Source organism: Stegastes partitus, unplaced genomic scaffold (assembly GCF_000690725.1).
Source record: "Stegastes partitus isolate 25-593 unplaced genomic scaffold, Stegastes_partitus-1.0.2 Scaffold1228, whole genome shotgun sequence".
NCBI classification, from domain to species: Eukaryota; Metazoa; Chordata; class Actinopteri; family Pomacentridae; genus Stegastes; species Stegastes partitus.
In genome coordinates this window covers 32,275-57,894 of record NW_007578959.1, presented here as the reverse complement: position 1 = coordinate 57,894, position 25,620 = coordinate 32,275, and the positions used below count along the sequence as shown (strand labels likewise).

General features: G+C 40.3%; 1 protein-coding gene across 1 annotated transcript in view; it reads right to left on the bottom strand.

Moving 5' to 3' along the window:
- prom1a (prominin 1a) overlaps nucleotides 1-25,367 on the bottom strand; it is a gene marked incomplete at its 5' end in the record, with an annotated part of 63,154 nt that extends 37,787 nt beyond the window's left edge. Inside the window, 2 exons of the mRNA XM_008297543.1 lie at nucleotides 19,570-19,775; nucleotides 25,309-25,367. Of these exons, the coding sequence (XP_008295765.1) occupies nucleotides 19,570-19,775; nucleotides 25,309-25,367 (265 nt within the window). The remainder of the gene's footprint in view (nucleotides 1-19,569; nucleotides 19,776-25,308) is intronic.
- Nucleotides 25,368-25,620: the final 253 nt, after the last annotated feature.

Below are 25,620 nucleotides of genomic sequence, written 5' to 3'. Positions count from 1 at the left end.
TGAATGGAAACTGGAAAAGTGTTTACAGGAACTTCAGGTTGTTTTTGGCTTTTTTGAAAAATAGATACACCTTTTTAAAAATAAGTTTTCAGCATTTAATTTACGTGACTAACCAGCTGCTTCTGCTTCTTTTATTGTCTTGTCTTTGGGACAACATGAAACATGGCCAATACCAGCTGACATGAAAGAATAATTACAACTTTCCATCTGAAAGCAATTCCTCAAGAAGTCTCTACATTCGTCTCTCATAGATGGCCAAAGGGTTGTTTGGTTCTCCTTGTTCTTCAAGATTGTTGAGCTGTTGATGTACAACTGCTCTGATCTACAGCTTCTTCTACTCCATTTATTACAGCCATGTAACGTTTACTATACTGCCACCTTCTGACGGCAAATCACAGCCTCGTCTGTCTGCTCTCAAGCAGTTAATAGAGCCAAGCCTCAATCACTTTGTCACGTTAGTTTTTGCAACATTTCAAAATATGTTATTAATTCTTAGCCGCTCAGCCTTTAACTCCTTTAATCCAAACTTGTATAGTAATAATTTTTCAGTTGTAATCATTATTTTTTCCAAAATATTTAAAGGCAATTTTCTGACTCAGGGTGAAGGCAGGGGACACCCTGGACAGGTCACCAGTCTATCACAGGGCTGCACTTAGAGACAAACAAGCACACTCACATTAACACCTACGGACAATTTATAATCACCAATTAACCTCAGGATGTTTTTGGACTGTGGGAGGAAGCCAGAGAAGCCGGTCAGAACCCACGCTGTATGGGGAGAACGTGTAAACTCTACGCAGAAAGACCCCCAGGCCAGGACGTGAATCCAGGACCCTCTAGCTGTGAGCTGACAGTACTAACCACCACTCCACTGTGCAGCCCCTGATAGCTGTTGCACTTCAAAATAGCAATTGGCCTTTGAAAATGCCCTTTATCAATTCAGTGTTACACTTTGAGAAACTGTGCTGCATCATCACATTTCTCTGCTATCAGCAACTGCCTAACTGACCTACTAGTTCCAATTGTGGCTGAAGACTGGATGGCTGAAAGGCTGCCCTTTGATAGTGTGCCTCTTTTTGACCATGGGGGACAATTCCAACACAGCAGGAGGAAGATTTACCTCTAACAACTTGGAAAAAGGGCTCTAATTCCTGTTTGAGCAAAAGCCAAATGACACATGAAACTCTCCCTCAGGGTGGAAGCCCCACAACAGCAGATGAAGAAGAGCATCGAACTAGTGCAGTGCCCCAGAATCTAGGCCACTACTGGGGGCTGGGTAGGGAGTGTTACATGGTCTGGTGGCTCCATAGCTTTTACAAACTCCCAACAATGGTCCGCATTCAGCGATTGTAGTTGCGAGGCTGGGACAGTCGCCTTTCAGTCCCTCCCTGCTTTCACACTGCTGGAACTGGCCCTCTATTATTCTGTCTCTCAATAGGAAAATGATAACTACGGCCACTGTACTAACTCTGAAACAAATCGCATTCCTAACTATTTAAAAACATACTGATTGTGAATTCTTATCAATATTGCTAACAGAGTGGTGCAGTAAGAGTCGTTTAAGTACCATTTTAAGACTTGCAATGTAGACCGTGCAGTCATTACAAGGGAAACGTATGAGCACAAAATATTAATGAAGGACTTCAGCAAAACAGGACCTTTCATATAAAGATCCATATAAATACAGATCTGGAAGTTGTGTGGGTTTTTGTGCCAGTCTGACCTGACTGACCTGTATTCAAAAGCTCCTGAAAACAGAAAGATTACAACATAGCAGCTTGTTTTGTATGTATGTAGGACAATAAATCTGCTGACTGAAATGTGTAGGGACACAACAATGCATCCTGACACATACTGTACTTTATTTCCCCTCGACAGCAACTATTACACATTTTGAAATAAATAATTCCCACATCACTAGTGGAAGTCACGTGTATGTTATAATGTGAAGAGCTCACAGTGGCAGCTGGTAGCCACCACTTTGTCCCATTTAGACATTGTTTAATTTCATAAAGCCACATTTTATTTGTTCATATGCAGTCGCAACAGTTATTTACAAATTACTCCCTGTTATATTAAATTTAGCAACCATATTATTCAGTTAAGCCTCTTGTTTGCCTGTTTTCATTCCATTAAACTGCCCTTTTCCCCTCAAGCCACCATTGTTATATCCATTATATCCGCTGTTTTATTTCTCTCCTCAGAGCTTGCCAGGTCACAGTGTGAACCTGACCACCCAGCGCAGGAGTGTGGCCTATAAAGAATTTAATCAGACAGTGAATACTTAAGCCTTCTGACTCCAGGGCCTTTGCGCTGGGTATGACAGCCCAGTACAGACAGTGTTATTTTGCTCTGTTTTTGCCCTCCTCATCAGGACACTGTGTAAGTTGCTGTCAGTTCCATCTAAGGACTGGCTGCAGTAGTTTGATGAGAGACAACAGACCATTAATTCCACAGTAAACAGTCCAGGAATGATATGAATACTAAACTCTGAGCCAAACAACCTCCAGGGTATGGGGTTGTACAAACCACACAGAAGGTCAGTGAAATACAGTAGTATTTTGAAAACTGAAGAAGAGCCAAGTGACCAAAAAAAAAACACCCTTTAAAGGACATGCAGTATTGCAATTTAATGTTTAAGAATTTATTTACCGAGAATTGTTCCGTCATTAATCACTTGAACTGATCTTTTTTGACAGCTGAAAGCTTTTAAACACAATACAACAGCTGAGTTTGTTCAAATGTGGCCCTGTCTTGGTGACAGTGACAGAAAATAAATGAATAAATGCATTAAATGCAGTATCCTGACTAGAATATCACTTTTTCATTCCTGAAAAATACCTTGGTAAAACTAGCTACTGGTCCTCGTCTGTGCATTATTTGTGCATCTTAGTTTCTGAAATAAATCCAACAGAACCAGACATTCTGTAATTTGTAAAGATGCAATGCAGACACTCATTTGTTCTGTTATCTGATTTAAAGCTGTAAGACGTTTATTTTGTTCATACACCGTCCCTGGCTTGACAAAGGTTATAAAAAATCATTAACCTTTCAAGTAAACATTTGCGGTCTGATTTTAAAAACAAATATCAGCTGTCTAAGACAAAACAACGAGTGCCAAAGAATGAATGATGATGATATTCAAAGAGAAGGTTATTTACTCTGCAAACAATCACTTCATCACACATTTTTGCACTCTATTAAGCCTTGACCAAACAAACTCATACTTCAATCAACTATGATTTGCATTCAATTATTGTGAAGAAGAAGCCTATCAGTTTAAAACTTTTTTCATTTCTTTTCTTAACCTTGAAGTTCTGCAAAGTCAGAGATCATCTGAATTACCGTGATTAATCTCAACAGAGTGGCCCTTTGCTATTAAGTGGGTCTATCACGGAGCAACAGTTCAGGATTTACCGTCCACTGAGTCTATAGAACCTGTGTTTAGAATCATTTAAAAGTCATTGGACCCAATAAGAATTTAATAAACGTAATGCTTCTGCTTACAAATTGCTTGTCACATGATCTACCTGGACTTTTTATGGGAACCTACACATAAACACACAATCATATGCATACAAAAAGGTATGGTTCAGTTCACTGAGGTAGACTGTTCAAAGTCTTGTCATCGTCCTCTTCCAGATGAACTGCTGTGTGGTTTGCAGGAGGCAGCAAAGTAATCAAACCCAGTAACATGCAGTTTTATGGGGTAGTCACTCTACGGTGTGCACGCCTGTGTGCATTTTTCCATTACAGTTTGGCCAAAATCAGCTGTAAGTGTAAATAATTAACTGTAGGTGTGATTGCATCCTGTGCTATTGATCGTATGCAGCCTGCTCATTTATTTCCTCTGTAGCTTCTGGTAACTATTGCTGATTACAGTAAGCACATGCGGACACAACTTTAAAGTCTTAAATTACCAGTGTGGTGATGCATGATTTGCAGTAAAGATTCATGAACTATTAGACTGGCCAATTATACTTTTTCTGTGCATTATTGGTAAAATCTTGCATAATCAGCTACTTCATGTCATTAAATGAGAGTGATGTTCTCATGCATGCACCCTGCTGATCACACTCATGACTGTGCCGTTTGCTGCTGTTTTCTCCAATTTTTCATATTATTGATTTAACTAAGATTTAGATTCATGTATTTTTATTAGCGCTCTCAGCAGAACCCTCGTCGCTGCTCAGGTTCTTTGAGATTACGCTCGATCCACATGGTAGTGTCAAACTGCACAACAATTTGCTACGCTTTTGAGCTGCTAAATTAGTTAGCTTAATCAATGTCGCTGAAAATGCATCATAAATATTTTAAACAGATTTTTTTTTTCTAAAATGCTTGAATTATTTTAACATATCCGTATCACTTCATATTTGCTATGTCACGACGTCAGTCCTTTTGCACTCCAGTCATTGGTCGATGGCACACCACAGTAGCAGAGGAGAAAACATACAGCACTATTCTAGACCAAACAATAAAGCCATAAAGTCCTTTTACTGTTGCATTAGAATTTCCATTAGATACAGTTTGAGAAAATATTTAGGCTATAATCTGGGCTTGTTCTATTTTAATAGGTGGTGCCAGTGTGTGTGTTTGTGCACGTTGGGTTTGTTGGTACGTGCACTTATTTACATTTTTTTTTCAGGACAGTTAATCATATAGATTTAATGACTACTGGGTAAAATAGTTGAATGAATGAATAGAAAAATGGTCATTAGCAGCCGCCCTACCAAATTTAGATCATTATTTAGTCTGACTCACAAAATGTAGAAACCTGCCATTGGCCGCATTTTACACGTCATTCTGGCCTTTCGCTGTCTTGGTGTTCTTTCTCGCTTCAGGAAATACCAACAACCTCCAAGCAGAAACGTACAGGCTGAAAATGCCAAGCTTTGATGACAGGGCAAGTCTGCTTGAGTCTTTTGGTGAATGGAATTCAGGTCAAGACTCACAAAGAATACATTTTCAACATTTGCTGTCTAACTGGGACAATCTTATACTTTATGGACTAAGATTTATTTTCCACTAAAAGAGCACCGTTGCGTTTTCCTGGGCTTAGCCCCGTCCAAGACAGTTGTGATTGAAATGCAAACAAGCAACATGATAATGGCTGCAGCCAGACTGTCCTCCAGCGTTGACATTGAGCTGTGGAGTTGTGTCCAGTTATGTGAGACTAATCTTTCCTTGACCCAAGTGTCTCTTACTGAACTAGCTTATCTCAGCATTGTGGAGAACTGATATAACATTAGCACTGATGTCACATCTAATAGATTTTGAGGTTTGTACAACAGCCATGAACTATGAGAATCTTCATGTTGCAGTCGATCGTTTCCTTGTAACAAAACAACAAAGGCACAGTTTATATCTGTTCCGGCTTGCGCAGGACTTTTCCCAAAATAGGAAGCTCATGCTGAAGATCCAACAGAGGAGTGAACAGAAGTACCGGTAAAAGAGTCAGAGTAGCTGTGTGAGACAGACCACCAGGCCAGAAAAGTGTTTTGTTTTATACACAAGGCTGTTACACAACTGTTGATCGCTGGTCAAAGTGGCTGGTAGAGTAGAAAACCTTACTGTCAAAACTTTAAATTCCTTTTTGCCGGTGCTTTGATATTCATTCCTCACCCTGCTGACCACACAGTTAAAACACAGTGGCATAAAGAAATGAAAGACAGATCTGTCTGCATTAGTAATGCTGCTATTTCTGGGTTATAAATCCTCCCAGCCAACCATCCCTGAGATAGAGAGCACCTCTTAGCTGTAAACCACATCTCCGAGCCCTGCAGCTTTGCCCGCTCATATCTTTTCTCTCCTGTGCAACAATGTGCCATATCATCACTATTGTAACACAAACGTCTCCAATAAATTCACAAGAAAGCCTGACCGAGCTGTGAACACCAATTAGTTTCACGATGTAGAGCAGTTGTATTTCATGTGTTGATTTGTGTGGTGCACATTACAAAAATTCACAAACTGTACAAGACCTGAGGATGAGAAAAAAAAAATTAATTAGTAAAAAAATAAAGTGGATTTCAGCTATAAACCAGAAATGAGAGAGAATTAGAATGATTAGTAAGAGTGAGGTCTCTCCAGGAGATGTGATAAATTATGGGAAGCACTGCAAATTCTGACAATAACCTCTCCAGTTAATTAGCTTGGGAGTGGTTTGTGTGAAGCTGCCATTGTGTGGTTTCTACATGCTGTGGACATAGTGGAAGTACTCGGTGGACTCGGCTTAGATTTTCACTGGAAAAGAAAACTTATAACAATAGTAAACACGCAGAATGACAAAGCAAATACAATAAAAAAAAAAATCTATTCCAAAAGAAAATAATATGGCTTCAGGCTCAGTCCATGTTAAAGAACGGTGCAAAAAGATATTCATATAAATTATGAAAACACAAGTAAAACACTCTTGTACTCACAGTTCTCCCTTGGAGCTTGAGAGACTACAGAATAAAAATACTGTATATGGAAAACAATGGAAAAATATCCAAAAGGGACTGGTTAGGACATGCCTCATCAACATTTCAGCATATTTTAAATAACACAGTGAAGTTTTATTTGGGTTCAAGGAAAATTAGATTCTACGACGGCCTAGGGATGGTCCCTGGAATAGAAACGTTTATACAGTGCAGGCTAGTTTATTGTCCCCTGAATATAACACAGCATTTCTTTCTTTGCTCAGCAACTATACAGTGTAGTTTTTTTGTAATGAGATGCTTCATTTGCGTCTTTGTCTCGTGTACTGTGTGAGGTTGTGTTCGGCATGTGCCCGCGGTGTCAGCTTGGTTCTCGTGTTGCTGCATCGGGAGTCCACAAGTCTCTGCACCATTTTCACAAGTAACCGTCATTTATGCACATGGTCGTTAAATTATATTGAGCATGTAAAGTATAAAACATATTCTGTTCTATCACACTGTCCTCCTTTAAACTAAAGGGGAAAATCATAGACTGGTTCCAGTTTTCTGAATTGTTAGATTTCTTCTTTTTGTCAGTGATTCTAATGGATCTGTGTGGTGCTCATCAATGGCTGTTTGTCAGGTTTTAAACATAGTCAATCCAACCAGAGCTTTGTAAACAACATTCAGAATGTGGATGTCAACTTCATTTACCAGAGGTGACTGCAGAGCAGCCACAAAAAGAGCTGTAAGCTGACATACATGACTGACAAGCTTTTGATCTACATGACAAATGTAAATGTAGCTGCTCCTGCCAACCACTCCTGCTCTGACTTCAAACAATGCTGGTGGGATAGTTAGGTTGGTCACACTCGATTTATAAAATATCAAAACCAATCTGTGAATACAAGAAAATGTCAGTTCAGTTTAATGATCATTTGTGCTGCTGTTTCTCAGTTTTCCCAGGAAAATGCATTTAAATACTTTTAAAATTGACAGAACTCTACACGAAATATGTTCTAAAAGAAGAAGAAGAAGAAGTCGTCATGAGAAAAGACAGGCATGACCAACTCATGTGAATGTATGATTGCAAGCATTAATATTTATGACATGAGATAGTTTTCCACTACAGGAACTTGAGGGCTGTTTTAGGGCATCCCAGACCTTCCAAATGCAAAAACAGCCCTTGTACAATCTCTTTCAGGGGCGTTTTTGGTTGACAAAGAAGCAATTGATCCAGAGTAGATATTTCTTTGTAGCAATTAAAAAATTTTTGTGTGCATTTTGACACCGGTTAAACTTTGAGACGACAACAGACACAATTTTTCTGCGCTCTTAATATAATTATAAAGTCTTTTCCTCTGCCATTAACAACCTATAATTCACCTTGTATGCTAACATAGCAAACATACATTGTTCCAATTCCTGGATCCTCTTAGAACTGAAGTTACATCCCGTTACTACTAATTTACTGTTTTGATAAGAGTTGAGGTCGCAGTCAAAGCTGTCAGATCCTGCACCAGGAAGGAAACACAAAGGCTCATGTCATCCTGCACCTTCCCTGAGTTCCTGCACAGAAAAGCCTCCTTGAGTTGAAGACCACACTTGTAAAAAATGCATGCCAGGATAAGTAACAAGAACTCCAAGAAACTGAAGATGAAATCAATAAAACCAGCGTAAAGCTGATCAGACCTGACAAACACTATGTTGGAAAGTTCTTCAAGGCTAAAACTCAAAGCTCAACAGCAGGAATTCTTCTGCTGACTAAAATAAGCTTGAATTATTTACACTTTCACTTTTTATATCTTGAGCATCTTCTCACAACTTTATTCACTGTCCACATTCCGATGATTAGTCTTGTTTCTGCATTTTGCCATTTTACTTTTTTTGATATGATGTTTTTGTTTGATTTCCTTCCTCCTGTTAAATCCTGTTACTTTTGCTGCTGCTGCCCACTTCCCCCACAGGCCCTAAAGTTAAGTTTCATTTTACATTTAGCTGGCTGTAACCGCTGCGAAACTTGGCTCCAGCACTGGAAATAAATTCCCCGTAAGGGCCTCCCAGTATTCTGACATTTAGTCAGCAAGTGACATCTTCATTGTCATTGTGGCTTCTTTTATGACAGAGTGAAGTTAATGCTCATCACGCTATTAATGAATCCTCTAAAAATAGCCTGGCGTGTGATGACTCCCCAGGGATGCTGCTAACTGAGCGATGTGTGGGTTACAGGAGGCAGAGGATGTGTGAGCGTCTGTGTGTGTCGAAGTGACTAATTGTGCCCTTGTTTTTTGGTATGTGTTAGAGAGAAAGCGAGGATATGTTTATGTATTTGTGTCAGCAGTGAGTGGGTGATCACTAAACTGCCATCTCTGCAATCAGAAACATAGCTCTGTGATGTACCAAATGTCAATTAAGGGCATTTTCAGTAAAGGTTGACTGAAGTTTACTACAGGTTATGGAACTCATATTACAGGTAGGGAAACGTCAAGATGTATGGCAGTTTTGTGTAGAAACACAAATTATACTTCAGCTAAAACCGGCAGTAATTCCATTGGTTAATGGAGTGTTTTCTGATGTAATCCTTACTCAGAAAAGCATTGATTGGCAAATCCTGTCCATGTATGGAACAGTATGTGCACAACAGAAGACCTATCAGCTCCCAGGCAACAAGTGTTTTGGGTGTACACACAAATATCTCAGTGCTGCATGACACTACATTACCATAGACTAAATGATTGACTAAATAATGTCGCTCCTACTGTTCCTCTACAGTTCCAGCACAGGGTATTTGCCTCATGTTATTTTCAGGTTTTAAAGGTGGTGATTACTGAGAAAGGGTGTTGATATATAAGTAGTTTGCACCTGCAAGATTATCTATCCATCTCGCTCTCTCTGCCCCGTTTGCTCCAATCTCCTTTGTTCCGTCCCTTTTCGCTCTGACCTGTGCTCGAGCATCAACATGCGCTGGAGATGCTGGAATCATGAAAAGTGAACCATCTAAGCCATTTTGTTTGTTTCAGATTTAAGGCCAGTTCATGGTTTCTGCATCCCAATGTGGCAAACAGTAGACATGTACACTGTTCTATTCATACTGCAAACAGTGCTGTCGGTCTGGTATGCTACGCTCGCATTGCCCCTCATGTTGAACTTAGACGAACCCACTAGGCTCCCATGAATGTTTCTGAATGGCTCACTGATTTGTACTTACAGGATGTAGCAGCTGCCTACAGATTGGGCCATAGCACTGCGTCGATTTGGTTATTACCGGGCTGACACTGGATATCTGGAGAATTTAGAACCTGCTACCGTGTTTGGGCACCATCGATGGAAAGCAAGTACAAATCAGAGATCAAGATCAAGCGTAGAGGCAACTACTTGAATTACAGCTCTTGGGAGGTGTGGACGATTTGTCTGTGTGCTTGCAGTGTGCATAGGCAACATGTTCATAAATCGTCACCAAGGGGTCTGTGCTGACCCTCGTGGGCTTGGGCAGATGAGGAAATTTACCCTAGCCGACATGTGGAAAGCTTGGTTTGGCCTTTACAGAGACAGGGATGTGTGCACCACCAATTTTTGTTAGCGTGCACACACAGTGGACAGCTAGCGGACCGTGAAGAGATAAGGACAAAAAGTTACAAATAGAACTGCGGACTCTAACTTTAATACATTTTCCCTCCTTAAGCATTCCAATAAATTTAATACAAGTCAAAGAGTCACTCTGGTGCTTTGCATGTTTAAATGTATTTCTCTGTGGTATTGTATAATTATTTGTCTGAAGACTGTGGCTGCTCAGCTCCTTTCAGTCCCCTCAGTGTTCCAATAAAAAGTGGACCAGTGATAAACATTTGCTTCTGCACATTAATTGGGTCACTTTATTAATAATTCAGCAGAATTCAGTGCTAATATCTCACATATCACATTAATAAGAGTGGAACTTCTGTGAGTCTCCAAAAATCCCATGCACTGAATGTAAACTAAGCTAAACTGACACACAAAAACAGCAGAAACTACTTTTTTGTGTTCAGGGCAACAGCCTTGGCCACCGAAGCGATCACACTTTCACAAGAACTGGTGCTTAAGGCGAAATGTAGCTATAATGTGATCACTGTTTTGGTTCGTTTGCTCATATCTGTAGTTTTAACAATGTCTGATGCACTTTTTAGTTTTAGTCTTCGGGTTATACGCTGACATGATGCGACACCACTGACCTCGCTATGACCTCTAAATAAGCAGCGGTACAACACTGAGAGAATAACAAAAAAACATCTTGAAAACTGTTAGTGCCGTCTGAATTAAATATGATCTGCTTGGCAAAACAGTCGGTTGTCTCTGGACTGAAATGTGCACAGAAATTTGAGTTTAATGCCGTGCATATTTATTTCGATGTAGTTGGAGGAAATGGCACTACATTGAACACAGCCTGAAGGCATTTAGATGCCCGGTTCTATTTCAAGGCAGAATGTGTTTGCCGGATCAAAATCAGTAGGACTTCAAAGACATTTTCTTCTATCAGTGGATAGGTGTGTAAAAATGTTTTGATTTTAATTACGTGTTTAATTCAGAACATGTAATATGCTATAAGCGCCTTAGAAAGTATTCAAACATGTTGCTTCTCTTTTTTTTTTTTGCATTTTACCTGAAATAATGAGAACCTAAATCTGTTGGTGCATTTGATTGTGCAAGTGACAATCCCAGCTATGTTCACAAATGGTGAGAAATAATAAGAAAATACATACATTTCTGTCAATTAAGGTAGAAGATGCTATGAGTTGACTGTATGCAGACAAATCATGCTTACTGTTGTGTGTAGTACCCACCAAAGAGACAATCTGAGCCAGTAAAAACCCTCTTTATATACATATTTCACCCACTGCATCTATTATCTACCTAAACTCAGTGGAAAGTTAGTTTATGCTTGCATTGTTTGGGCTATTTTGCCTTAATTTTGCAAGTCGTAAAAATTGATGAGACAGTGTAGGAGTGAAAGGGATGCACCAACTATGAGGGACACTGTAGGTTTATGTTATATACGGTATCTTACATCAAATCTCATCTGTGAAAAAACAATTCCGATCTGAACTGGGTAAGGTTTAAGGGCATGGTGCTGAATTCTCAGTTTACTGTTGCCTGCATTATCATTAATTAGACCCCATATGATTATCATGGATTACTAAGCCTGTAATGTTAGGACCTTTGGTGTTAATAGTGTTGGACACCCAGCGACTGAAATAGACTGCTGAAGTGCATGCTGGGTAACAGCATGAGGCAGGGGTCTTCCACTTGGCCAGAACAGAGAGAAGGATCTTCTGTCTGTCGTTTTATTATTATAAATCCATGCGGGGGGTTATGTTGAATCAGAGCTGATTAGCAGAGACTGAAATAGCTCCTGCTGTTCATTTAATAATGTACAGTCTGGCCTTACGATAGCTGGCAGATGTAAAGCAATATGCTGTTTAATATACAGTACACGCATGAGCAAAGACATGAGACGTTAACATTATGACACACACACTTCCGATGGTGTCGTGTAGCGCTGAGAAGCTGTTGTGCTGCAAAACTGCTGCGTCGCTGGTGAGCTTAGGACTGTTAAAGAACAAATGTGAAACTGATCCCATTCATTTATGCAGAAGTAAAACCGATAACCTACCAAAAGAACGTGTCTGCTCCTCACATATTGACACTTTTCCTTTATTTTTTATTTAAGAAATATGACCAAGTATTATGTTTGGGATATTTAGGTTCAATAAAGCAAGACATGAGCTGAAGAAATGCACCCATAACGAAGCTATGAATGTATATTTGTTATTAATGCGTCATTATAACGGTTCATCTCTCTGTAAACTTGACTCTAACTGGCTGTTGACTGAGGGGGATGCTAATGCACTTGACTGTGATTTTCCGCTACTGCTAACATGTTTATTTTGTTTCTCTCCCTCATCCTTTCCTGATATGTGCCCTGAATCAAAGCTCTGACAGAAATCCATCTAATGTATTTACATGCCACAGTAATTGGCAATTTATGCAGGCCCGGTAATCAGTTTACGCTTATTTAGATTTCCGTCTTCATTTACCTGATTTAACCTGGTGGAAGTGTTAATGAGACAGATGCACTAATTAGAATATTGCTCTAATCTGGTTCTGCCTAAATTATTAGCATTTACGTAAATGTACTGATTGATTACTGCTAAATCGTCCCACCGTGTTTAGGCCCATAAAGCCAATCAGAGTCCTCAGACACAACATTTAAAAGCAAAACAGTGATGAGCAGGATTAACTCTGTGCTGACCTTTACATCTCTGGTGTGTTTGATAAGTCTGATCACACACTGACAACGAGGCTGCCTGCGTTACTTCCGCAGCACATTTTGTATCCAGAGCAGGAGTGCGTGCATTTTCAGCATGACTGGCCTCCATGTGAATCAAACCCCAAATCCCTACAGCACTACTCTAACCCAGTGAACATTACTCATTCACATTTACAACCGCAGCTTTTTTGGCCACTCCTCTGGGGTATGACCCTGCCACCTTCACCGTAGAGGGTGACGCAACAGTGAAATTTTCTTATCGGTTTCTTGTTAGAGTTTTTTTTTATTCCACATTTCTACCTGGTCCACGGATTTGTTTTCTTTCTTTTGTTGCAATTCAACAGAAGACTGTAGCTTTGTTAGGTCTAAGTAATGCTCCTGCAGTAGACCTCCCTACAGTTTTGTTAAGTGCTGTGCAGCAGCGATAATAAACAATAATAACATTTCCACCAGATAACAAATATTAATTCTCCCAAATCTTGTGTTTTCCTAAAGTTTATTTTTTTTTGTCCCATTCTGGTCTGTGTTTTCAAGTATCCCATATTTGAAGAGTTTATTTGCAAAAACATAACTCCATCTTCACAAACCTTCAGAAAACCCATTTTTCCATCGTCTACCTGAGACACTATCAATTAAACTTAAGTTATCTCTATTTTTGTCATTTCTACTGAGTCAAATCTGCTCAACTTCAGTTTGATTGATATTATTTCAAGCAAAAAACAAAAAAATAAGTTTTCTGAAAATCTACAAAAATTGAGTTTTCTGTTTTTGCAATTTGACTCTTCATTTGTTTTTGTGCATATTAATTTATCCTGATTTCAGTAACTACGATACGCCTTTATCCTGATTTTGACATAGAGGTAAAGTTGTTGCTCTTTGTACTCAAAGGAGCCATTGAGGTAGATCAGGCATCTAATAAGTAACCGTCTTGGGTGTCTTCCTTTGGAGGATTTTCAGGCACGACCAGGTGGGAGAACACCCCGAGGTAGACCCTGGACTCTCTGGAAGGATTGCTGATCTGGTCTGGAAACACCTTGGGATCCCCCAAGAGGACCTGGAAAATGTTGCTGGGGAGAAGGAGGTCTGGAATGGACTGTTTAGCTTGCTACCACAACCCCAAAGAAGCAGAAGACATCGGATGGATGGATGCTCACTGGAGTACTCATGTACACATCGTATCCTGGTTCTGACCCCTGCTGACTACTTGCGCAGCTGCTGCTTCAACAAAGTCACGTAACTCAAACACATCTGGATAGCTTCCTTAGGAGTTAAATGCAGTGGCTCATAGCTTTGTCCAGTGTACCGCAAAAAAAAACATGCATGACTTTGCTTCTGTGACCCTTAAACTGGTCAACAAACCAAGAAATCATCTCCACCACTGCCCAGATTGTAGATCACAATGGCCACTTTTACAGAAACAGAATGGCTCAGCTGTGTAAACACAGCTCGTATAAAGATGCTCTCCTCAAATTTTCTCCCACTCAGATTCACTGAACTCCATCATGACAACTCTGTCTCACCAGTCACGGCTGCATATCTTAATCCATCATTCCCTTGTCCTACACGGTGGTGGAGACGGTGACAGCACAATGCCAGAGAAAGTGGCGGACGTTTAAATCTCCTGTCACTCCTGTCCCCCATTGCTGGTAATAAGGGGGCTCCTTGCTAAGCCTGCTGCAAGCCAAAGTGGCCTCACTGACAATAGCTAAACACAATCAAGTTAATTTAATGTTAGACTAACAGTGACAGGAATGTCAGATTAAATTGCTGGTCTGTCTTTGAAACATGCCCACATAAAAATCTGTGACTGGGAATGCCAGTATTTATCATGTGTACAGGAATGTGAATAACTGCATTTTTCTGTACTCTGTGTAAACACAATACAATCAAAACCGGATTAAATCTCATAACTGGCAGTGAGGTTAGTGGGTTAGCAGGTATGTTGAGCCTATAGTCAGAGTTTTCAGTGTCATGAGCGTGGCTCTCTTTTAACCTGCTAGATCACCATGGTAACTGATGCTGTAGAGTTAAGCTGGTCGGGAGCAGGTTATGTTCAGAGTTTTAGAATTAAATTGGCTGTACTAAGCGTTACAACTCGCAACCAACCTGACAATTCTCTTTGAGCGATACAGACACTCAGCTGAGGGAATATGTTTTATTTGCAAACCTGTTGATCTGCAACTGACACATATTCAGCTGCTGATGAAGAAATCACATAAATATGTTTTCATGTTTGGTCCTGATTTGCTGCCAAATCTGTGTACACTGCTGGTACTGCAGCTAATGGAACACAGATTAGAAAATCCAAACATTTATTAACTATACAACACTTAGTCTTCTGTAGGGTCGTGGAGGGGCTGGAGTCTATTCCAGCTGACTCAGTATGAAGGCAGAGGACACCCTGGACAGGTCACCAGTCTATCACAGAGATTGGAAAATTTATTATTCTATTGGTATTTAATACAAAGAATATTCAATCAATAACTTTAATTTGGACAAAAACTAAAGTGGTTTCCTGCATTATGGGACAGTGTCTGATTAAATGAACTTCAATACAATATGTTTAAATATAAGAAGTTTAAAGTTTTACAGCTATAATGTGCAGCTGTCAGTTAGAAATAAGCAACAGCATTGATCTGTAAAATAAATATATGACGCACGTTTAACAGTTTTCTACCAGCATTCCTGTCTTCCATCATATGCAGCAGCGTTACTGTTCTACATTTTTATATTCCTCATTGTTCTCCATTATAACAACCCGTTGACTCAAGTGGGCGGCACCATTGTTTCACTTTATGCAGAGAAGCAGTCACATGACCCGTTAAATGCCCCCTTTTATGTGAACTCACACTGAAGCAGAAAGCCTGAGTTAAGAAAAGTTGATAACCACCTTCATGATCCACGTTATCGCTGACGGGGGAATTAGATTTTGTCGAGCCGGCTGTGTCAAAGTTGCTTCGTGGTCCAGCCCTCCGGTACACAATTACTGACCCTTATCCTGGTTCTAGATCAGCGCTGGTCTGCAGCTTCATATGTTTGTTATGAACACTGAGCTCACTGTCAAAAGGGATTTATCTCTTGATAAAGGAGCCAGCTGTTGTCAGTAGCTGTGATGTATTTGGGAGATTAGAAAAAAAAAGGTCAAAAACAAGGAAATGCAGTATTTTTATGAGACATAATTTAAATTTGCAACATATCCTGACAGATGGAATTAAATCTGACTAATTATGAGGGAAAAAGTAAAGCGATTCCACATATTCTAGGAGTATTTCTTGATTTGTACAGTATTCTTATTTATAGGAGTATTTTTTAGAGGCAATCATGTCCCCTCCCTCCCCACTCTGTCACTGAGATATGCATTTACTGATTTTATTTCAGTAGCACTGGTGGTGTCATTCAAACTCAGAAAAAGTTTAGTGTCTTCAGGCAGCATTCACGGGCTTGTTTGACATTTCTGCCAGAGTAGATAAGCCCATAAGTCCATATGGCAGGTTGAAATTTGACAACGTAATCTGTGTCCCAAATAGCATCGACAGATTTATGGGAAAAAGACATCAAGTTGGTAGCTCACCTGACCTTGAGTCTATTTTATACTGCTTACATTTTTATAAATGAATACCCAATCTTTTATGAAATCTTCTTTAAAAAGGGATTTAAACTTCTCGGACTTGATCAATAGCAATAAAAATATATATATATAAATATATCACATCCCCACGCACACAGCTGAGGTAAGAGAAGATCTCTGGAAAGTGCTGTGCAAACCAACCAGCCATGATTGCTTTAGAAATATGCTGTCTAATTTTGTTTTTGATGCTTCGGCTGTCTTCTGTCTCATCCGCGGCCATTTCAGTGTCGTCACCCTTACCTGGGTTTCTTTTACTGCTCTTAATCCGATTTTACCACATCTTGGAAAATAAATGTCACCCCTGCCACTCCTCTGTGCCTGGCTGTCAGCTTTGTAGAGGCAGTAAAAAGCAGTCTGGGCCCGGGCTCGCTACTCATCCCTCTCTAGCCTGTAATTGCTTCATTAGAGCCTCTGCTGCATCTCTGCCTGGTAGCTGGGGAGATTTAATAAGAACTGTGAGGATGCTCTCAGACTCTTGTGTCTGGGCTGCTAGGATATTGCTGGGGAATTTCTTATAACCAGGCTTCATTCCAGTGAAGACAGAAAGTCAAAGAACATCAAACTAAATACACTCCTGGATGCCTTCAGTCTAGCAAAAGAGGCGAACGCAGCTCTCCCGAACCTTTTGTGCTGTTGCTACATCCCCAGCGGCTACTGCTTCTTCTGCTGCTGAGACTGTAAACCGGAGTGCGGAGAAGATTGAGTTTCCTGTGGTCCATTAGAGACGAGCTTCATCGAGGCACGGGCCAGCCAGAGGATGAAAGAGGGCCGTATGGAAGAAGTACAGAGGAAACCTATAGCTTTACTCTCAACCATTTTCAGTTGTTCCATCATTTTCCGTCGTCATATGCAGTTTGAGCTAAAATTCCATCAGTTGCTTCACGACTGTTTGTTTCTCATTTTCTAGAATGGTGGCTTTTAAATATTAACAAAGTGTACTCTAAAACAATCTGCTGGGTGGATACTGAGAGGACATTTTGCAGTTGATATCGTCAGTAAGAGACACAAGAAGATGGTTTGTTGCTACGTTTTAATGCGCAGACAGACTTGTGTTTTGGGTGGCCATAGAAAGAAAGGCCGAGCGTAAAAATGCAGGTGCCGGTGAAAATTTTTAATTATTATTATTGTTTTTTTCCTAAGTTGAGTCAATTCCCTTGAATACCTTCAACTATAGCCTGAAGCTGAACCTTTCATGAATAAAGGGTGTATCCACTGTAAAGATGAGCCAAACACTGCCAAAGGCGTTAGGATTGATCGCTACGATCAAAAACAGTCCAGGTTGAACATAGCCGGAGGTCACATCCAAAATTTATAGTTGACAGCAGTTAATTACAGCTTTAACCACTATTAAGGAATGAATCTTCTCTATTTTTCTACCATTTTCTACCATCTTGTGCGATTTTAGTCAAAATCTCTTAATATCATCATCGTTTCATTCGTCTTTCCAATTTGCCACTCAGGAGAAAATTTACACAATCAATGTAACTGGCCATCCAGGAAGAATTCATTCAACTTTTCTCATTAATATACATATGTACATATATGTTTTATTAATTTGAGGGTAATTCAACTAAGGGCTGCAGGGTGGCACAGTTGGTCAGCACTGTTGCCGGTTCACGTCCCGGTGGGGGCACTGGAATCTTTCTGGAGTTTGCATGTTCTGCAGCGTGGGTTCTCTCCGGGTTCTCCGGCTTCCTCCCGCACAGTCAAAAAACATGTTGAGGTTAATGGGTGATTCTAAATTGTCCGTAGGTGTGAATGTGAGTGTGCTTGGTTGTCTGTCTCTAAGTGTAGCCCTGTGATATACTGGCGACCTGTCCAGGGTGTCCCCTGCCTTCACCCTAAATCAGCTGGGATAGACTCCAGCCCCCCATGACCCTAGTGAGGATTAAGTGGTGTATAGATAATGGATGGATGGATAATTCAACTAAGCTGTTGTAGTCCAGAATATCTCAGGCCATTTCAGAAGTAACACACAGGTTTATCAAACCTGAATCTTATAAGTTTCTAGAGAAATTACCAGCATATTCGTAGACTTCCCAACAAGCATTTTTGTTTTTTTGGAGGGAAAATTCTCTTGAGACTTCTCTGTTTTGGAATTTGAAATCATGGTTGCTTCCTGACACGATAATGAAAACAACACGAACTAAAGGTTAGTATCAAATTCAGTCTTTATCCCCTTTACAGTTTTATTCTTAAATATACATACTTTTTTTTTTTTTAAGTCACTGGGAGCCGCCTCATACAGTGTCTTTCTATTGACTGTAGTGCAAAGTGGCTCAGACAAGAGCAGCCACAACTGTAAGGCAGGAATCACAAACATGCATAAAACCTGTATTTTCTGAGTATCACCTATAAAACTGAGCCACACACTGTCAAAGAACTCTGAAGTAGCTTCATAGCAACTGATGAAGGTGTGGTTTGTTCAGGCCCAAGCTAAAAATAGCTGGAGGTAGTATGTATTAAAGTCGTAGATTACAACAATTAATTACAGTTACTACAGTCGGAAGCATGAGTAATCTAGGAATTAATTCTACTTCGACACTCACTGCTTTCCCACTGGAGGAACGCCATCAGCTTAATGCTTAAAATGTGCATATAAAATGGAGAAATGACAGCTGGAGCAGTAGCATAATAAACCCTGAAGGAAAATGCACTAGGTATTATTAAAATAAAAAAAAACCAAGGTAAACAGTAAGGTGAGGATGAAACTGTAGCACAGAAGAGTGTATGTTTGAAAAGAAGATCCTACCTACTGATGCAGAATTATTGTGATCAAATTTTTAAGTATATTGTGTTTTTATCTTTGACTTGTTCGTATTTCAGATGTGCTTTGACATGAACACAATAAAAGAAAGGAAAGCTTTCAGCATGAATTCCCAGCAGGTTGTGTTGACCCGTGTTTAGAATGAACATGACTATGAAGGGTGCTGCCACATAGCATCTACAGTAGGACTTTACTATATATAGCAAACACAAAGGGGGGGGATGGGGAAGGCTGATGACTGTGTGTTTGACCAGAGGAGGAGTGTGTCTGTAGTGTGTGTGTGTGTACGGCGTGTTTTTTGGCTAAATGTGTGTACACATGCTGAAAGACAGAGGTGCATATAATCCTGTTGTATGTATGCATGAAGGCATCGTATGCAAAAGCACCCTTCGGCTTGCGAGCTCATTTCCACATATTTTGACTATGCGTGTCATTTGCGTGTGTGTGTTTGTGCATGCGTCACACTCACGTGATAACCAGTGAGGTGGAGAAGAGTAGTGTTCCCAGCAGGCCTCGCCGGCAGTCTGCGTTCTTCCTCTGGCGCTGGTGCATCTCGCCGCCGCAGTTGTCACAGCAGCGGCACATGCAGAAGAAGAGGCCGACTATCGGCATCAGGACGGCAAACAGCAGGCCCACCGCCGCACACACTAGGAAGCCTATCTCGTAGTAGATGGCCTGGGGTCGGTGGGGGAGGAATGAAAGGAAAAAAAAATGAGGGACAATTTATTTAGGAGACATAACGGAGGTAAACATGAAAATGAGGTGAAAGCAGAAATCGGTGGTGGGAAGAAAGAAGATGAGGGGAGGATTGGGAGAGGAGATGAGTTAAAGAGTGACGGAGAGAAGAAAGGATAGATTAATAACGGCATACAGGAGAAGGAGGGAGGACACACACATGAGGAGGCCAAGGATAAAATGAGCTACAAATCTAAAAATATCTGGTAGAATCCCACTGCTGGAAATTCTCTCTTTTCTTTGTCCAAGAGGGATTTGTGGATAAACAATGAACACATTACGTAACACTACTCACTGCAGGAGAACCCTTTCTTTCTAAATGTTAAATACCACAAGCCAATTCAATAATCGACTCTGACTACATTATCACACAAAATAAATGCCAAGACTCAAAAATCGCTAGCTTGAGATCATTGTTCTCACACACTATAGTGCAAGCTGAAACTGCAGGTGGCAAATTGTGGAGGCTTTTGTTATAATCAGTTCTCGAAGGTTGTTTTTTTTTTTTTTTGCATAAATTTCCAACACACTGCAATATGCACTGAGAGGATAGCAACACATGGGAGGATGATGGGGAATAATACTGAAAGGAGTCAGAGCTATCCATGTAGCCCTGTGGTGCAGTTTTTCCCTCTTTAATGAAGGGGAAAGACTGCATTTCTGATGAAAAACCTGCTTCAATAGGAATGGACTACAAGGCAGTTAGTGCACTGCAGAGAAACTCCATCCTAAGAAGCCCTTCAGACTGGAATAATAAAAACCAAATTTTTCTTGAAACAAGACAAATCAGCCCCCGGGGTGAAGTAATTACACCTGTTTCAGTAGAGCTTAACAGTTAACGAAAATAAGGTATATCGCTCATCCAGTTCCAATTTATTATCAATCGAAGAACTCAAGAAACCGTAAAACAGTTGAAACTATCTCCTGGCAGTGAAAGATTTCTGTCACTCATTTCAGGATGGGATTTTAGTAAATAATGGTGTGCTGAAAATCATACAACTCCAGCTGTATCCCTGAAATTGAAGAATTACTAGAGTGAGAAATTTGCAGCTAGGTCATTTACTACACCCAGCTAAAACTAATGCAGTGTTATATAACAGGCCAATATCTAACCTCCATAAAGCGAAGAACAATTTGTCCCTGTGCATCAGCGAGGGTTAGACCGAATATTAACTGAATTTAGCTCTCGGTGTAACATCGTGCAAGATATCAAAAGGTCCAGCCACTAAAATGGCCGTACAGTTGCTGCTCTGCTCTTCTCCGTAATATTTTATTCAAGAAGTCCATATTAGCAAGGAAGAACTTATTGCAGAACTAGTTAGCAGTGTTCAAGTGTGATTAATTACCCTTGTGCTTTTGAAAATCACTGCAATCTGGATTGGATAAAGTAGAAAGTGCATCTTTGCTGAGTTTAATTTGTTTCATCTCAGGAGTGAAATAATGCTCTGCTATACAAAGATAAATGCACCTATAAAGCCCTCTTCAGACACGGCATATGTCACATTTCTGGCTTCATTAGTCTGTTAAAGTGACAGCATTCTGTTATGAAGATGTTAATGTTCCTCACAGGTCACAATGCCATATATGTATATGATTCCACAGGACATCAAGTGACATAAGACTAACTCTAAATCCAACAAAGGGTCTAACTGCAGCTTATAAACTATAACTGTGTGTGTGACAGCTCACTAGTACACAGTGTTACTCTCCTTTAGACCATGATTTTTATATTTCATCATTTTAGGCGATGATTGAAGTTACTTTTGTTGTTTCATGCACATAAATGCATGCAGCTCTCTTGCTTTGGGGATACTGCTACTGCTCACTGCTGCAGGTATTTAGGAGGAAAGATGTCTACAAACAACTCAGAGCGTTTGTGTGTTTTCTGTTGAAAGTGATACAGAAATGTTTCCAGGTCCAACGACTCATTTGGACATGAAGCTGAAACTCTCTGATGCCGCCAGATTAATGAAAAGGACAGCATGTCTGAAAAGTTGCAGATGTACAGCATCTGCAGTGAATAGATTGTAAAGGTTTAAGGGGAGCCATTGGGGTTAAACAGTGAATAGGATTGTAAATTGTGCTGAAGGTGAGTCAGATTAAACTGAGCCAGTTAACACAGGAGAGGGCGGAGCACTTCTGACTGCTTTATTATGTCGCTGGAATTATGAGTCCGCCTTGTCTCCGTCTGGTCGGCTATGAAATCTGTACTTCTCCCATCATGGAGCCTCAGTAATCCTTGATTTTGATTGAATATTAGAAATTTTCAAGGTGACTCTGTGTTGTCTTACAAATTCCTCCTGATACGTTGAGATAGTTGAATCGCTGCTGTTGGCAGGTTCGCAGTAGCTCTTCCACCTCCTCTTGTCATGTCCCACCGTGCTCCCACTTAATCTGTCCCTATCTGAACTGCACTCAGCACAGGCTTTGGAAATTGGTGAAATCGAATAGGGGACTGGTAAATCCCACACCATATGTAACTTGTCACAATGATGTTCAATAGCTCCTTGTTATGAAAGGATCAAAGCAGCGCTGCTCTCACTGCTCCTGAATGGACGAACTGCTCTCACAGATGGTTCGCACAAATCTTAATCACCTTCATAAGTCAATGACCCTGCTGCTCCAGGGACCTGTGGCTTTAGCTTTTTAACACTGTGAGGTTAGAAAGGCAGGGCAAAAAGAAAATAAAATGTTAAAAAAGAAACGGAAAAAGGAAGTAGCTTCTGAACTTCTTTTAGAGGAATAGCTCCACCAACTTGTAAATCTGAGGCGTTGACAAAAATCAACATTTTAATGTTTGGACCAGTGAGGCTCCTGGCTGTGTCAAGAATATAATTTTCAAGATACAGAAGTATGTCAATCCCAATCTTTGTGACCTCGAGGAGTAAAAATATAGATGATTGCAGGGTCAGTGGAAACAGAGACAAAAAAGGAAATCAAAATTTGGAGATGGCTCTCAGAGGCAAAGAACAAACCAGAGACACTGTGTGAGCGTTCTTGCATGTGTGTGGACTAAAGGCACCAATGTCAGCCCCATTGTTGAGGACATTGTGCAAATCCAAATGCTTGCATTGTCATTCTGCTTGTGGGCTCTGGTTGTTATTGGGTGAATCTTCATAAAAAAAAAAAAAGGTCAAAAATGTTTCATTTTTTTTCCCACCACCACTCTTCAAGGGCCCGCGGCTCTTCACTATTTTTGGACTATAGCTTTGTCTTGGCAAGTGCCCAAAAGAAGAAGGTGACCTTCCAATAAGAACAAACTGGATGATGGGGTGGCAGCATGCCTGAGTGGTGAAGACAGGCATTTCTGAAACGTTAATCAGATTTAATGCCAGCAGCAGCCACAAGGCATGCTCAAGTGTCCTCAAGCAAGAAGCTGTTACCCCAAACTCATCAACTGTAAGCTACAAGCCAGAGGTCTACTATAGGAGCCGCTGTGGTCGTGTTTTTGGTATGATTCGTTCTTATTCTTTTCCTTTTTCATTTCAATCCTTGATTGGGGTTCAGATTCTAATGCTTGATACTGAAGTGCTTTTGAAGTATGTGTATAGCCCTCTTGAATCCTTACAACTGTGAGAGAAACCTAATCCTAACCCTGTTCTCAGTGATATCTGTTTGATTTCTAGGTTGGAAAAAGTGAAGACTGTAATCATGCAACCTCAGAAACATCAGCAAGTCTTTGACCACAGCTGGACCTAAATCCACTGTAGCTTTAGTTGAAACTAAGATTACATACTATCAGCTCTACATTTGGTAGAAAGATTCTTTAAAGGCACGACTGACTTGCTTTGCATTTACTGGTGGCAGACTGGAGGCTGTCAGAGCAATTTGAGAAATAAAACTGGGGGTTTGTTTTACAACACATTGCAGGTAGCAGCTCCACTGTGAATGACAATGGACATGATAAATATTTCATTTTTGCACTATATTGACATTAGTTAATATCATGCAGGGATGGGGTCCATCTCTCCTTGATATTTAAATTGAAGTTTGGAATAAAAACATGAAGTTACTGCTTTTGATCACAGTCATAAATTCATCAAGGAAAAGCCATAGTTAAAGTTTGTTGACCTGTGAGTGTGTGTGGGAAAAAAAAACAAACAGATTTTTTCTTTTGAAACCAACGAAATTGATGTGCTGTTTGAGATGAGTCGTAGTAAAAAGGCTTCTGCCAGCATCAGCTTGCAGAAGATCAAGTGTGTGTATGGCTTTGATTGTAGCTACGGATTTGAAGCTCTTCAGTATGAACACCCAACGCCGTTTCTCCCCTTTCACACAACATCACTGCTTATTATAATAAGAGAAATTCAAAGAGCAGAATAAAGTTTGGGTCGTGTAAAAGTCCCAATTTGAGTTTACGTGCTTGGTTTGATACGGCAAATTGCAGGAATCTGCTGGTTTGTTTTTCTTGTTCTTCTTCAACAGGAGCACAGCAGCCAGTCGAAAACAAATGGCACTGTTTCATTAGAGCCACTAACAAGCTGCTCGTGCAAGTAAAATTCTCTGACAGTCCTCTGTCTAAAACTTTCAATTTCATTTCAAACTACTAACTATGCTGAGGCTATCCAGTCAGCATTGTTGCTCCTCCATTAGGCTGGAACACTCTATGTGAGGACATGCTTCAAAAGACACGGGAGCTACAGTTTTGGCCGAGCTAAAGGGGCGATCACAAGGTGGTTGTGAGGTGGATGGGATGGCGAAGTGAAAGTCACAGGGCTGCACAACTCATCGCTTATGTTCCAATAATGAATATGATGAAATAGACTAAATTAGATCCGTAGTGTAAATCATAAATTTATACAGACAAGATTCGCGTTTTAGCTTTAATTGTGCAACCGTGGTGACTCACACAGAGGAGGAGGAGGATGAGGCAGGGCAGGGGATGGACTGGGCTGTAAGTCCAGTGTGCAGACTTTACCTGAAGGGTCAGCACTATGTTCTCTGGCTGAGGGAGGCCAGATCAGATGAAGAGGGCATGCAGAAGACAAAGGCAATGCAGCATCAAAGAAAGAGCAAAGCCACAAAACACAAACATGTGATGAAATAGAACAACACAAAGCAAAATTAAAGAATTCAAAACTGGCATGCATGTCCACATAGTTGCATATTGTAACGCTGCAGACAGACAGCGAGTTGCACTGTCATTCTATTTACTTAGATGTCAGGCACAAAGCAGGGGAAAATATGCCTTGGTTCTCAAAGTTGTTTGTCATAAAAACTCAAATTATGTATTTCTCTTTAAATTCCCAGGCTGTACCAGAAACAGTTTTTTTTCTAAGTTGACATTTCCTTGGCTAATAAAAGCTATTAACACCTTGCTTTAGAGAAATCACAGACAACAGAGTATCACAAAGGTCATTTCTTCTGTAATTCATATCATAAATTGCTCCATCCAATCAGAAAAACATGCAGCAAAGTGGATGAAAGGCACAGCAAAACAGTCATTACACCACAATCACGCTCACACCGTTACCTTTTGATATTCCGTCTGAATGGCCCCGAACTTGTCCTTTGCCAGTTTGACAATAAGATCTGCAGCAGCACAAAGAAAACAAACACATGAGGAGAGCTTTGCTGTTTTTCTGTAATAGAAATAACATGCATGGTGGATTCCTTTATGTAGCACATTATGTGACTGAATTGTGTGAATTTGTAGCGTTGCAGGCACCGGTTTCAAACAGATCTGCCTCTAAAGTCAGTGTTGTTGCCGTGCTTTACCCGTTCACACAGCACAATACACAACAGATGTACCAAATAACATGTCAAGATTGATTGTTCATCACAA